Source organism: Lotus japonicus, chromosome 1 (assembly GCF_012489685.1).
Source record: "Lotus japonicus ecotype B-129 chromosome 1, LjGifu_v1.2".
Classification (NCBI taxonomy): domain Eukaryota; kingdom Viridiplantae; phylum Streptophyta; class Magnoliopsida; order Fabales; family Fabaceae; genus Lotus; species Lotus japonicus.
Genome location: NC_080041.1, coordinates 106,435,019 through 106,450,115, shown reverse-complemented (window position 1 = coordinate 106,450,115; position 15,097 = coordinate 106,435,019). Strand labels below are relative to the sequence as shown.

At 38.3% G+C, this 15,097-nt stretch overlaps 1 protein-coding gene across 1 annotated transcript; it reads right to left on the bottom strand.

Moving 5' to 3' along the window:
* Positions 1-11,558: 11,558 nt before the first annotated feature.
* On the bottom strand, positions 11,559-13,745 carry LOC130717424 (transcription factor bHLH153-like). The gene is made up of 6 exons (XM_057567644.1): positions 13,643-13,745; positions 13,400-13,491; positions 12,581-12,661; positions 12,407-12,472; positions 11,835-11,894; positions 11,559-11,699 (listed from the first exon to the last, which is right to left on the bottom strand). Exons 1-6 carry the CDS (start codon positions 13,743-13,745, stop codon positions 11,559-11,561), a joined length of 543 nt encoding a protein of 180 aa, XP_057423627.1.
* Between the last annotated feature and the right edge of the window lie 1,352 nt (positions 13,746-15,097).

The following is a 15,097-nucleotide window of genomic DNA, read 5'->3' as shown; positions in this document are numbered from 1 at the left end:
TAAAAGCCATTACAAACACTTCAAAGGTAAATTTTTCAAACTTCGCGAATCTGATGCTTGCAAAGACATATTTTACTTTGCCGATGGAAGCCCAAAATTTCCTTTCTATTGGACGAACCAATACGAGAGCATCATCAAAATTCCCGATGATGCTCTTACCCCCGAGGAATTAGTAGACTGCAAATTTCTATCTGGCCTAGGCTTAAACCTTACAGATTTTATGGTTGCTCTCTCTAAAAATGCAGTTGAAAAATATGTTGGTAAGGCATTCTAACCTGTTTCGCCCCTTCCTTAAATTACATAAGAAGACTTTACCAAGTTCTAACTCTTGCTCACTCTTTTGCAGGAACAATGGCTCGCCTAACTGAAGAAGACATCCTTCGATTTCGCCGCGAACAACAGGCTGCTCGCGAAAAAAGGAACCCCGCGAAATCGGTGGACGAACACGCCACCAGCCACTCTGGTACTGAATCAGGCCGCCCCTTTAAAAAGAAAAAGAAGAATGAAGATCCTACCTCTATCAAAAGCAAAGCCTCGAACCAAACCTCACTGGAGAAGTTCATGGGCAAAGGCGAATCTGCGTTAGCGAACAAAGGTTGTTCATCAAGCACCCCACCCGTTTGCTGGAAAAACTTGCTGAAAGAGTTTGAGGAATTATCCTCGGATGATGTAACTTCAATTTGGGACTCCAAAATTGATTTCAACTCCCTGGTGGAAACAAATCTGGTGTTCGAGGCGGACCGTGATAAGATGAGGAAACTAGGTTTGAAGGAAGCTTGTCAGGCCATGATGACAAAGGGCTTGGAGATTGCTGCTATCTCCAAGATGATCGACCTTGAATTAGCCGGATTCGATGGTCTTGCTTCAGCCAAACTTGTTGAAGAGAAGGAAAAAGAAATTGGAAAAATGAAAGCTACACTCAAGTTGCTGGACAAGTCGAACAAGGCGAATGAAAAGAAAGCCGCGGATTTGGCTTTAGAGTTGGAAAAAATGAAGAAAACCTCTGATGAAAACAATGCTACCCTCCAAACCTTGAATGAGGAAAATGAAAAAATCAAGGCTGACTGCGCTCAATTGACTACTGTGCATAATCAAATGCTTGAAGAAAATTCCCAGATGAAAACCGAAATCGCTGACTTGAAAATTTCCGTTCTGGATCAGTTTGAAGCTGGATTTTCTAAAGCACTTACTCAAGTCACTTTCCTTAATCCTGACCTGGCGATCAACTTGACGGGAACAGACCCTTACGCCCGCATTGTTAATGGCAAATTGATCGGCCCGGATAACGCGGATGAGGAAAGAGTTGATGAAGAAGAAGAAAAAGAGGAAGAAGAAAACCAAGAAGATGATGAAGGAAATGTCAACAACAAAGAAGGTGGTGGCGAAACTATCTGAATGATTTAGGCTCTGAGTTTGTTAGCCCCTTCTCTTTCAACCGACAATGTAAAAGGCTACAGGCCTCTTCTACTTTAAATTACTCAACGTTCCTTACCTTATGTAACAATTTCCTTTATCATAATGAAATTCTCTTCAGTATTCACATGAGTGCCCTCTATCTAATTGTTTCGCCCAATCAACTGTAATAACTTCTGAAATTGTCATAACTTCTATAATAACACTATCCCTTACTCACCCAAACAACTATCACAATAACTAAGTCTATAACTAAGCATATCCTTACTTAGTCACCTGGATTATCATATGACTCAAAAAATATAAGCATAACCTTACCTAGTTATTCAAGTTATCATATAACTTCAAAATATAACTTAACATAAATAACGTTTACTAACCTTTCACCCGAATCGGTCCGCCTTCGTCATTTAATTGAACTCGTTACTCTCACATTTTACTGTACATAGTAAAATACTCTGGAATAGATCTCTTTAAATGTTATAAAATTTAAACTTAATCAACTACTTTGGAATCATAAGGCCTTTGTGTATATAACTTAGTCAAATTTTCATTTTTGACATAGTTATTATTCATGGAAATCAAAGTCAACATATTTGATTTCATTAGTATGCTCGCGTGGAGACTTGTGCTTAGTTTGGACAAGCTTAAATCCAATTTAAGACTGTGCTTATGAATTCGTGGCCGGATGCTCTTGTTTTAAGAGACTTACTTTTTTCTCAATTGTCTGACGTCGCCCAATTGATAGACCTTAGTTGATAAGTTTCCGCTATGGGTAAAAGAAATAAGTAAAATGATAAGCCCTTGATCATTTTAAAAAAGGTTATGCCTCGTTAAAAACTCTCCCGCCTGGGGTAGAGAAAAGAGTGCACACCTGTTATTCATTAATAATTGATGCCTCGTTAAAAACTCTCCCGCCTGGGGTAGAGAAAAGAGTGCATCAAATCTAGTCTTACACAACAAACATAGTCTTAAACGATACAACCAACAAACGTAGACTTCAACACACACAAACTGAAACAACGAAACACAGTCTTGGACAAACATACACTGAAACAAACTGTACAACACCGAACGAACCACCCTGCACTTCAACTGTAATAATAACGGAGATGCTGTGCATTCCAAGCCCTTGGGACCCTTCGCCCCGATAACTCCTCCAAATGATACGCCCCTTGACCAAGCTCTCGCAGAATCCTGTAAGGTCCTTCCCAATTAGGTGATAACTTCGAATCATCAGGCCCCTTTGCCTTCCTACGCAGAACCAAATCACCAACTTTCATTAGCCTTGGAACCACTCTAGAATTGTATCGCCTTTCCGACCTCTGTTTTACCATTGCCTGCCTCAAACGAACCTCTGCTTGCGTTTCCTCTGCTAAATTGAGATCAACCACTCTATTCATGTCGTTCTGCTCTTCATTATAAGTTGCCACCCTGAAAGTTACATCTTGTAATTCTGCTGGTATCATCGCATCTACCCCGTAAGTCAACTTAAAAGGTGATTCGCCAGTAGTTGACTGAGGAGTAGTATTGTACGCCCAAATGACTGTGATTAACTCTTCAGCCCATAATCCCTTAGCTTCGCCTAGACGCTTTCTAATTCCATTGAGAATGACTTTATTCGCTGACTCCACTTGTCCATTTGTCTGAGGGTGCTCAACTGAGGCGAAACGCATCTCAATTCCCATTCCTGCACAAAAATCCTTCACACTCCTGCTTGTAAACTGTGTTCCATTGTCTGAGACGATAGTTGCTGGAACGCCAAATCTGCAAACCAATTTTCTCCAATAAAACTTTTTGACTTTTTCTGCTGTTATTTTCGCCATTGATTCCGCCTCAATCCACTTAGTAAAATAGTCCACCGCCACCAAAATAAATCTGATTTGAGAACCTGCTGGAGTGAACGGTCCCAGAATATCTACTCCCCACATTGCAAATGGCCACGATGAACTCATTGAGCTAAGAGTCTCAGGCGACGCCTTATGTAAATCTGCATAAATTTGACATTTACCACACTTCTTCACATATTCCATACAATCCCCTCGTAAAGTTGGCCAATAGAACCCTGCCCTGAGCACTTTCGCCGCCAAAGATCTTCCCCCTATATGACTTGCACACACACCTTCGTGAACTTCGAACATGATTCTTTCCGCCTCATCCTTAGAGACACATCTCAATAAAGGAACTCCAATCCCTCTTCTGTACAATTGATCGCCCAACAATGTGTAACGACTTGCCTCGCGAATTTGATCCTTAGAGAATGTCAACACATTAGAGCCTTCTGCCTCCAAACACTGTTTGATACGCCCCATCCAATCTGAATTCGCTAAATTTAACACCATCATTGTCTCATCTTCTTCGATACTTGGGCTACTTAAAACTTCCTGGATAACTGACTTATTGTTTCCCGGCTTCTTGGTGCTTGCTAACTTTGATAGAATATCCGCCCTTGTATTCTCCTCCCGCGGAACATAATTGACCTGCACTGTGCCTATCTGCTTTATCAATCCCTGAGCTTTCAATAAATACTTAGCCAGCTGTGCGTCCCTCGCCTGATATTCACCCTGAATTTGCCTGGAAACTATCTGAGAATCTGTTTTAATCATTATGCTCTTGACCCCCATCTCTATCGCCAACTTCAAACCTGCAATTATAGCTTCATACTCTGCCTGATTATTGCTTGCTTTAAAGTCAAACTTGAGTGACTGCTCAACTGTCACGCCACCTGGCCCTTCTAAGATTATTCCAGCTCCACTTCCCTTGACATTAGACGAACCATCTACAGACAAACTCCATTCGCCAACTTCCATATTTTTCTCACTGGAAGACATTTCATTAACAAAATCCACCAATACCTGTGCTTTAACCAGACCTTTCCTGTCAAAAGTGATTTCAAATTCTGACAATTCAACAGCCCAGGAAACCATTCGTCCAGCCAGATCAGGCTTTTGCAAAACTTGGCGAAGTGGCAAATTTGTTTTTACCACAATTGGAAAGCCTTGGAAATAAGGTCTTAATTTCCTAGCGGATATGATTAGAGCTAATGCAGCCTTTTCAATTTTTTGGTATCTAATTTCAGCTCCTTGAAGAGCATGACTCACAAAATATATGATCCTCATATCATCCTTATTTTCTTGCAACAAAACTGAACTAACTGCATTATCAGAGATGGAAATAAACATTGATAATGAAATACCTGGAACTGGTTTGGCTAAAATTGGTGGCTTGGATAAATGATCCTTCAAACTTTGAAACGCCCTCTCACATTCTTCAGTCCACTGAAAAGTTTTGTTCTTCCTTAAGCATTGAAAAAATGGTGCTGATTTTTCCCCAGAACACGGAAGAAACCTGGACAAAGCCGCTATTCTTCCTGTTAATTTCTGCACATCTTTTACTGAAGCTGGACTCTGCATATCAAGTATCGCCTTGCACTTATCAGGATTCGCCTCAATTCCTCTCCTAGTGATCATGAAACCCAAAAACTTTCCACTTTGAATTCCAAACGAACACTTTTCTGGATTAAGTCTCATGTTATGCTTTCTTAATTCGCCAAAAGCCTCTTCGAGATCAGAACAATGTGCCATCATTTCCTCTGACTTGACCACCATGTCGTCTACATAAATCTCCATGTTCCGCCCCACCTGCTTGTCAAACACCTTATCCATCAACCTTTGATATGTTGCTCCCGCATTCTTCAACCCAAACGGCATAGTCTGATAACAATAGTTCGCCTGATTTGTCATAAAAGCTGTCTTCTCCTCATCGGGCTGGTACATTCTTATCTGGTGATACCCTGAATATGCATCCATGAGGCTAAGCATTCCGAACCCTGATGCCCTATCAACAAGCTTATCAATATTTGGTAAAGGATAAGAATCCTTAGGACAATGTTTGTTCAAATCTGTATAATCCGTGCACATTCGCCACTTTCCATTAGCCTTCTTCACCATAACAACATTCGCCAACCAAGTTGGATACTTTACCTCCCTAATAAATCCAGCTTCCAGTAACTTATTTGTTTCCACCTTCACAGCCTCTGCCTTTTCTTCGCCCATCTTTCTTTTAAACTGAACAATAGGTTTCGCCCCGGGATTTAAAGCCAATTTGTGACATATAAATTCCGGATCGATTCCTGGTAAATCCCTTGCACTCCATGCGAACAAATCCATATTCTCAGATAATAACTTTACTAACCTGTTTTCCTGACTTGTAGTTAAATTGACACCAACTTTCAAGTTTCGCTCCCCAATCTGGATCGCCTTAGTTTCCTCTTCTGATTTCATCTTGTGCTCACTAAATCCCTCTCGAGGATCCAAAATAATTTCTGACTGTTCTAAATCCACCTCATAGACCCGATGCCCCTCTTTCACTGCCTTCTTACCCATGTGCCCATACTGCTTGAAGCTTTCTGAATAACACTTTCGAGCAACCATTTGATCAGCCTTTAAAATTCCAACTCCTCCTTTGCTCAATGGATACTTCGCCGTTAAATGTCTTGTAGAAATGATCGCCCCCAGTCTGTTTAGTGATGGCCTCCCAATAAGTACATTGTACGGTGAAGTACACTTTACTACCAAAAACTTAATAGCAAATGCCTCCGCACTCTTCCCTTATCCAAAAACAGTCTTCAATTCCACATATCCTCGAACAAATACTTTTTCTCCAGAAAAACCCACTAAAGAACCATCATAAGGCAATAAATCAGATTCACTGAGCCCCAACTTTTCAAAAGCGTCACCATAAATCAAATCCGCTGAGCTTCCTTGATCCAAAAGTACGCTCTCAATTTCATAATCCGCAATCCTCAGCATTACAACAATTGGATCGTCTTCGTGAGGTTGTACTCCCTCAAAATCTCGCACAGTAAACGTTATATCGGGTTGATTGGTTGCCCAACTTCCCCAATCGTTAGAGTAAACAGCATTAATAGAATGAACGTACCTCTTACGAGCTGAGTTAGTCATTCCTCCGCCACGAAATCCACCAAAAATAGAATGAATTCGCCCCTTTGCTTTTCCATCTGACTGCCTATCTTGACCATCTTCCTCAATCTCTTTTCCATCTTCGGTTCGTCTTATTGAAGTTCCTGCTTCATCTGAATTGCTTCGCCCTTCAAGCTGCTTCATATACCCAGCCTTTATCAATTTATCAATCTCCTTCTTCAAAGTAAAACAGTCATCAGTATTGTGTCCTGAAATCCTGTGATACTCCCACCACTTCTTCTTATCCACATAACCCGTTGACGGCTTTGGCTGCCGTGGAAAACGAATAACATTCGCCTCCAAACACGTGTGCAAAGCTTCAGTCAAATTAACCGCCAAAGGTACTGCACGGTCATTTTGGTTCCGAGTCCACGTCATCGAATGTCCTGGCCCCCGCACTCCATACGGTTGAGCACGATTTTTGAACTTAGAACGGTTATCAAATCGGCCGTCATAACGGTTACGATTATTATACCCTGCGTTGCCACGTTCGGTCCATCCCTTCGAATATTGATCCGTAACCGCTCCTTTTCTCGCCTCGAACTGCTGTTTCTGCCCAGTTACCACCGCATTCGGGCGGTTATTCTTGATCTGATCACTTTGCTCCTCCCTAATGTAAGCTTGAACCCTTTCGCGTAGGTGCACCATTGTTTCCACCGGTTTCCTGCTTAAATTACTGTTTAGACCGCCCGGCCTCAAACCCAATTCAAAGGCTGCAATGCAAATTTCTGGCATCTTATCCTCCAAATGAACAGATAGCTGATTGAAACGCCCCATATAAGATTGCAAAGTCTCATTTACTCCCTGCCGAATGTTGAATAATGTCGCCGGAGTCACTTTTTGTGCGCGACTGGTAGAAAACTGAGACAAGAATTTTGTAGATAATTCTGTGAAATTGACGATTGACCTTGACGGTAGAGTTGTAAACCAAATCATCGCCGATTTCTTAAAAGTTGACGGTAACATTTTGCACTTCAATGCATCTGATGCGCCTACAATGACCATTTTCGTGTTGAAATACACTAAATGGTCCTTTGGATCTGAATCGCCATAGTAAGAATCAAGCTTCAACGTCTTCAAATTATCTGGGACGGCAGTGTTCGCTATTTCCTCTGTGAAAGGTTGAAAGTCCACCACCGTCTCAGCCATTCTTCGATCGCCCTCTCGTAAACCCTGAGTCTGATTAAGATCAGTAAGTTGATTTTGCAACTGCTGATTATGTTGACGAAGTTCATTGAGATCGTCCATGATCCGCTGAAGAACATCGGGAGGAACATCATTTTGTTGAACATGATTCCTCTCTCCGTTCGCCCCGGATCGAGTCACCATCGCGATGAGAAACGAAGCCTAGGAAAGTATCCAAGGCCCCACGGTGGGCGCCAATGTTCCGGTATGGAACCGCAGACTTAGGCTAACCAATATCGAGAGCAAGCGAGAATAAACAAAGCGAGTAAAATGCGTGAAAATGATAGGATCCCTGCCGCTTGGGCGGTCCTTCTTTATTTATAGTTGGGTTTTGATCCGGCTGGATCATGGGTTACCCGGCCCATTTAATACATGATTCGGTCAGCCTAAGTAATATACATATTGATCAGCCCATACCAGACCATGATGGAATATGATCGTTTGATTCTTCTGGAGTCCTTATCCGATGATGAAGCTTGGGCGTTGCTACAAAAATTCTCAGGTGTTAACTCATGTTCTGATCTATTCGATGTGGCGCAAAAAATTGCTTTTAACTGCTGTGGGTTACCTGGTCTAATTAAAGATGTGGCGTCTTCCTTGAAAAAGAAGTCCACTCGGGAGTGGAAAGAATCATTAGTCAGTCTATGCCACTCAACAGCCCGCTACCAGATTTTTATCAGTTTTAGAGGAGTTGATACTAGACATGTTTTTACAAAGCACCTCCATTCTGCCTTGTGCCAGGAGGGATTCACGACATTCATAGATGATGAATCTTTGGAGGGTGGGGTCCCAATCGAGAAACTTCTTGATGACATTGAAGAATCAAGATTTGCAATTGTTGTTCTATCTAAAAATTATGCTGACTCTGAATGGTGTGTTAAAGAACTTGTTAAAATTCTTGAGTGTAAGGATAAAGAGGGGACTAAGCAACTAGTTTTGCCAATCTTTTATGAAGTGCCACCCACAGATGTAAGACATGTACAGAACAGTTATGCTGATGCCATGGTCAAACATGAAAAGAATGGAAAAGATTCACACATAGTTAAAACCTGGAAGAAGGCTTTGTACGATGTTTGCACGTTGACGGGATTTGAAATGCCTCAAGATTGGTAAGTAGTATATTGTTATTTGCTTTTGGAGAGATGCTATCAACACTCCATTTGACATTTTTTTGGGTTGGTTAAAAGTCATGTAGGGTTCACTTAATTATATGAGCCTCACTCCCAATTTGATGGGGCCTACATGAATATTAACAAATCAAAGAGTGTGGTAAAAAGAGAGTTTGCGCACTCCTCTTAGTTTTAATTAGATTCCATGATAATTGCTTGGTTGAATGAATTGTTCTATAATTTAAAATTTAGTATGTGTTTGTGAAGTTAATTTTAACTAGGTAATGTGTTTATTGAAGGAATTTGAAATTATCAATTCCAAATACTTTGCTTGGATAGAATTTGCAATCTTTTACAAAATCACCTCATAAAAATACCTAATATTTATAAGGGGGAAATGCATGAAGTCACCATAAACTTTGTGACTCTTGCAAATAGACAGCATTAACTATATCCCCCATCCAAGTTGGACCTTAAATTCTAGCTTTTGTTTTAATAGGCCCCCTTGTTAACTAGAGATAACTCAACAATGGCGGAAAAGGGCTATCAAAACAATAATTAGAATTGAAGGTTTAACTTAGATGATTTACTATGTAATTTTTGGTATTTTAACCATCTTATTAAAGGGGACATTTTGTTCACAAAAAATGGTGAGACTTGCTATATTGTGTGTTGTTAAAGTTTTACTTCTTCAATGCAGTTGATATCATATATTTTTGGGAATTGTTTTTTAATCAAGCTTAGTTTTATATAAGTTTTGTGAAATGAATTGCTAGTGAAAGAAAGAAAATGAAAATTGAACACATAAGGAATTGAGAGTTTTTATATACTTTTACAGGACCAGAGATCAATTTATTGGGAAGATTGTAAAATTTACCTGCAATCACAGATATCGCTTGCATATACAGAGCATGTATGTGAACTAGCTAGTTGAAAGAGTTCAACCTTTCTTACAAAGTCAGTGCATCACACAAGGCAGAACTGGTTACAAATGGTTAGCAGCTCAAAAATGGAGTGTGGCTTTGTAATTTGTTTTGGGCACGTTTCTTCGGATAGTAGTAACTCCTAACTATTAAATTTGTTGGAGAAGAGTGATTTTGAGGCAAATCAGAGTCACATAATCAGCACCCTTCTTGCAAATCTACTTTTGAAGCCAGCAAGTAATATCAGAATCAGAACTAATATAGGGGAAAAGCTCAGAACAAAACCAAATAGCTCTAGAAAAATCGCATTCCAAGAATAGATGTTGTAGATAATCCCCAGAATTGTGATATAAAGGACAGTGTCCAAAGCTATCCCCTTTCTTGTTTAAATTTTCCCTTGTAGCTAAAATTCTATTCACAGCAATCTCCATTTGAAAAGCTTGATCTTGTTTGGAACCTCCAACTTCCACAAATCATTCCAGTAAAGGCAAGGTTGTGGAGCAGATTTAACTGTATAGATCATCCCGTCTTTAAACTAATGTAAAATCAACTTATCTTCAGGGACCCTATCAATTAAAGTTGAAAATTGATGGAATTGAAAGTTGCTATGCATAAATCAATGTTGACAGGTGAATGAGTGTGATTTGCACATTAAATACTAAAATTGTTATGTGTAGGACACCCACTTTTGTGGTCATTTAAGACCATTTTGTGGCAGTTTTAAACCGCCTCAAACGTAAGTGTCCGGGTGTTTGCCACTATAGAGTGCTCCATCAAACATTTTTGGTACAGTATATATCACAAGTCAACTAAATATCTATCCTTTGTCTTCCTCTCAACCTAAATGAATTGTATTTCATGATTATTATTGATATCAAACGACGTATTTATACAATTGAGAATTGACTAAATAATAAAATTTAGTCAAAGTTTCATCATCCTCTCTCTGGCTTTCGCCAACTAATCTTCTTTGATGGTTTGTTTTTCCTTCAAGTTTTTACATGTAGAGCTGATTCTGCAGAGAAAAATAAACAAGCTTATACTGATGAAGTGGAGGGAAAAAAATCAAACTTGATGTAAAACAAGCTTATACTGATGAAGTGAGATGGTCCATAATATTTTGTTGCATGATTGAAGTAATAGTTTCACATTTTCTTTCTGTTTAAAGTACTGTAAAACAAAATTCAAAAAAAAAAAAAAGTACTGTAAAACAGAAGGATTTCATAGCACAAAGGTACAACTAAAAGAAAACCCAAATGAGAGATAAATTACCGTTAATCATTCACACAAGAAGGATTAGAGTAAAAAATTAAAAAAAAAATGAAGAATTAAAGATTTCAGGTATATGAAAATTGAACATAGAATCACATCTGTTTAATTTTAAATGTAGAAAAGCTTGATTAGTTTGAAACAGTCATGGTGACAAAAATCGCATGTTTTAACTTGTAAGTAGAGGAGTAAAAGTGTAATTAAAACTTGAAACACTTCAAAAATCTGTTGGCCTTTCATCTTATAAATACTATATGTCAGTTACAAATTTCAACATGTAGCCACATAACAATTATACTAAAATTTGTGTTGGCAATGGCATATATGTACATATAGCATTGCCATTTTCTGTTTTGCTTCAGTGGCTGTATAGGACACGAGGGCACATATCGTCAACACAAGAATGCACTTAAAACTCTTGCTTACTACATGTTCAAATCAATGTAAGATGGTAGGAAACTTTTAGGATAATTGAGGATAACCAGTCAATTATTTTCCTCTTGTAGATGAGAAATTTAATGAGAAAGAATATCATTTGAGGATGACCCTCATAAAATCTTTAAGAGATAAGCATTATTTGCACTGGCAAATTTCTTACAATCAGCTTATAAAGGAACTATCTTCCAATATATATTCCTTGTCAGCTCATGCTACTCATAATTGTTGAATTAGAAATTTCAGCTCGACATAATTCTTGAGGCAGAGGTATGATGAATCTGCTCTTCCATTGTTACTTTGTGTGTGATTGATATGGGAACCAAAAGTCCCCTGTTCCTTAGGTCAACCTGTAATTTGTCCCCACATTCCTGATGTGACACCTGGGAATTAATAAAAGAAATGATTAGAGGAAAGCAAGCAAAAAAGTGTAAGAGAAAAATCTTTGTATTGAATTTGTATGTTAGGCATTCAATAAGTAATAAAGCAACTGTACGCCATGATAATTAATAACCTACTTGAGTATAATGAGCTTTAACAGTCCTATTGTAAGAGAAACTCAACATCTGAATCAAAGCCTGCCAGAAGAAGAAAAGACAAAATGAATTAGAATAACCTCAAAGCAAGTTGTTTTAGTCTTGTTCACAAAAAATCTCAAGGATAGAGCTTAGCTAATCGGATTTCTCACTCTGCCTTCAAAACCCTAAGTGCACATATCTACTGTGTGAATGGAGTGCCCCTTGTATAATTTAGGCCTCCGAAATCACAATTAGTGTGATAAGTGAATTATGCAAATAATCAAACCATCCTTTAGCAGCGCTTGATACATTCCTTATACATCTGATCGGTCGAGTGGATCGCAGAGCTGATTCAGTTGATTGGAACCTAGCCATGCATCCCTATAAATGCCCATTATGGGGCGAAAAATTTGGCCGACCAATATATCAATTTGATATAACGGTCCAAATCTCTTCGCAATCTAGTTTACGCAAGAAAATTTAGAAAAGGGGGTGGGTATTGTTATCAAAGAGTACTATTAATGCCTGAAATTTTTGTTTTTGCCTGGAGGTAAGGAGCATTAAATATAAACCTGTATTTGTGCATGAAGAAATTTGATATGAAGAGAGCCCTCCTGAAGAACTGAGGCAGTGCCAGTCTGCAGGATAGCCAGAAAAAAAATGTCACTTTCTTGAAGTTAAAGGTGTTAAAGTAAGAAATGAAGAATCAAACTTTTGTTCATTTGAGGGTTGCAATCATGATTCACCTTGCCAAAAGGCGAAACCAGCTTCTGTAGGGTTGTTACTTTATCACTGAGCTTCTGATTTCTCCTCATGGGGACATGCAACTGAAAGCAATATTTGATAAAATGTAAGGCTTGCAATTGAATGCAACATAACATAGTGCCTAATTTAACCAGATAATGCAAAAAACTAAAATCACTGTAATTGTTCATTCAAATGCATAATCATTGTGTGTTTTGTGTAACTCTCTTTAATTGATCTTCTAGTCTTACTCTTTAATAAAATAAAAGGTTCCACTGCTCCCTATTGAGAAACTGAACGCTTGACATGTTATATTTAGTACACAGAAGTTTCATTATTACCTCAAGGATAACATTAATAAACCACAAAAGAATGGTTTTAGTACTTTTCTTACTTTGACCTTAGGGGTTAACTCTGAAGCTTCTCTTACTTGATGCCAATTTGTTTCGAAAAATGTGATCTTGCTTTTCAGATTGGTTTTCATCTTTTTCAACATGGGCATGGTGTCAACATTGCAACATACTCGGATGGACGTTTTCTGGCATTTAACTGACCTGCAAACCCAAGATTGACTTCCAATTAAGAGTTCCCAAGTCCTAACACTCTTCTATAGAAAATAGTAACCAAATTGAGCCAATGATCATGTTTTGATATTATAAAAATTGATCATGAGCTTGAAGTAACACTGAAAATTAACCAACCCGCATTATGAAAATATAAATTCCCAAAAGAAAAATCACACAAGTTGGCAATTCTTAGTGCAAAAATCCATTTTCTATTGAAATTGTTCAATTACAAAAGAGGACTAAACATTGACGTACTCCTTCATATTGAGAAACTGAAAGGTCCTTGTCATGTAACAGTGATTGCTGAGAAATATCTCTACTGCTTGAAATTGCACATAGATTACTGCCTGTTTACCAAGAAGTAGTATTAGTCTTCAATTATTAAAAATGTTCATAGTTTGCAGTAAGATGCAAAATTCAAGTGAACACCAAATAAGCAGAATAGGTAGAGAAAAAGGAGTTCTTAATATTCAAGTGCTGAAAATGAAATACACAAACCTGGTTGATAATTGTTGTTATAAATCTGAGACTGAGACTGGCTAGGCTGTGAATAGACTCCTTTGTCCAATTGGTTGTCATTGTTCATTACTCCATACCCCATGTTTAAGCCATTGCTATCAAAATGACCACTGTAAGAGTACAAACACAGAAACAGTAAGATTGAAATTGGAATTTGTAATATCTTTTTGATTTTCTAAACTGAAATTATTGATGTACATACAAAATTGAGCGACATGCTTCCGACATACCATTTAGCGGGGTTTATTAACTCCCACAATCATTAGCGGCGGTTAAAATCCTCCACTAAATAGTATGTCGGAAGTATATTGCCCAATTTTGTATGTTGGCCTATAAGAACTCTTCTCTAAATTAGTCCCCTCATGATAGCTCATGTGGTAAAAGAGTTGAGATTGAGAGACATCCTTCAGGTGCAGGATTCGAACCTGCAGATGGAAAAATACACCATTCCCCCCACCCTGATAAAAAAAAATTCACCTAAAGTATCCTCCAACCCAGTAAACGAGAGACTGATATATTTGTTCATTTCACCACCGCAAAATGAAATACGAACTGTGTAAGTGTTGGAATAGCATTTATTCACTTACGTGAGGTCGTTCATCTGCATGAAATTAACCTTCTAAAATTTCCAACTGAACTTCATCGTTTCCTGGAATTACCAAACAAATTCAGCAAAGGCTTAGTAACTAAGAGTAACCCTTCAAAAACTTTGCAGTAAATACCTTGGAAGTTATTGGATTTGGGGTAAATTAAGTCATCATACGGACCATTAATATTTAATAGTGATCACGTCCTAATTTAAAAAGTCAATAAAAACAACTTCATGAATGGTTGTGGTGACTTACTTTACCCCGACTCACTTTGGAGGAGCCGAACCCAAAGTTATTACCATCACTGTGAAGCCATGAAGAAAATGATGGTAGAAAAACATTTCTCATTTTTGCTAGATCAATCGAATTAGGAACATGTTGGTACCTAAGGATCAATCAAGAAAGTAAAATTTGTGGTTCAATCAAATGTCTCTGTTGAGAAGAGGATAAATGTGCTCTGATATGACTAATAGTTTAAGATGACTTAGCACTCCAAGAGTTGAAAGAGAAGGTTGTAGCATTTTTTGTTGAACATAACAGATGGTTGAATCAATTTGGAAAATGAAGTTTCAGTCACGCACATAAATGCAGATTCTTTGGCGAACAAGGATAGCAAATACTAAACCAGCACTTGAAGTTCTTACTATAGAATAAAAACAATAGGTTCACAAAATTGCATGGAACAGCCAAAATACCCTCGGTCACTCATGTTGGCATGTTGAAATAGTGTCCAAGTCATGAAGAACACAAATTAAAAGCCAAACCAAAAATGAACAATGCCATGAAATTTCATAAATGAAAGGCTAGCCACAACAAAACCAAATAAATACAACTTGTTACCTCT

What these genes read in the sequence shown, in the direction of transcription:
- LOC130717424 (XM_057567644.1), bottom strand. Translation starts at nt 13,745, where the DNA reads ATGGGGTATGGAGTAATGAACAATGACAACCAATTGGACAAAGGAGTC. An exon ending in TTCTTCATGCACAAATACAG is followed by an intron (nt 11,895 to 12,406) that starts GTTTATATTTAA and finishes TTCTTCTGGCAG; the next exon opens with GCTTTGATTCAGATGTTGAG. An exon ending in TTAAAGCTCATTATACTCAA is followed by an intron (nt 11,700 to 11,834) that starts GTAGGTTATTAA and finishes ATTAATTCCCAG; the next exon opens with GTGTCACATCAGGAATGTGG.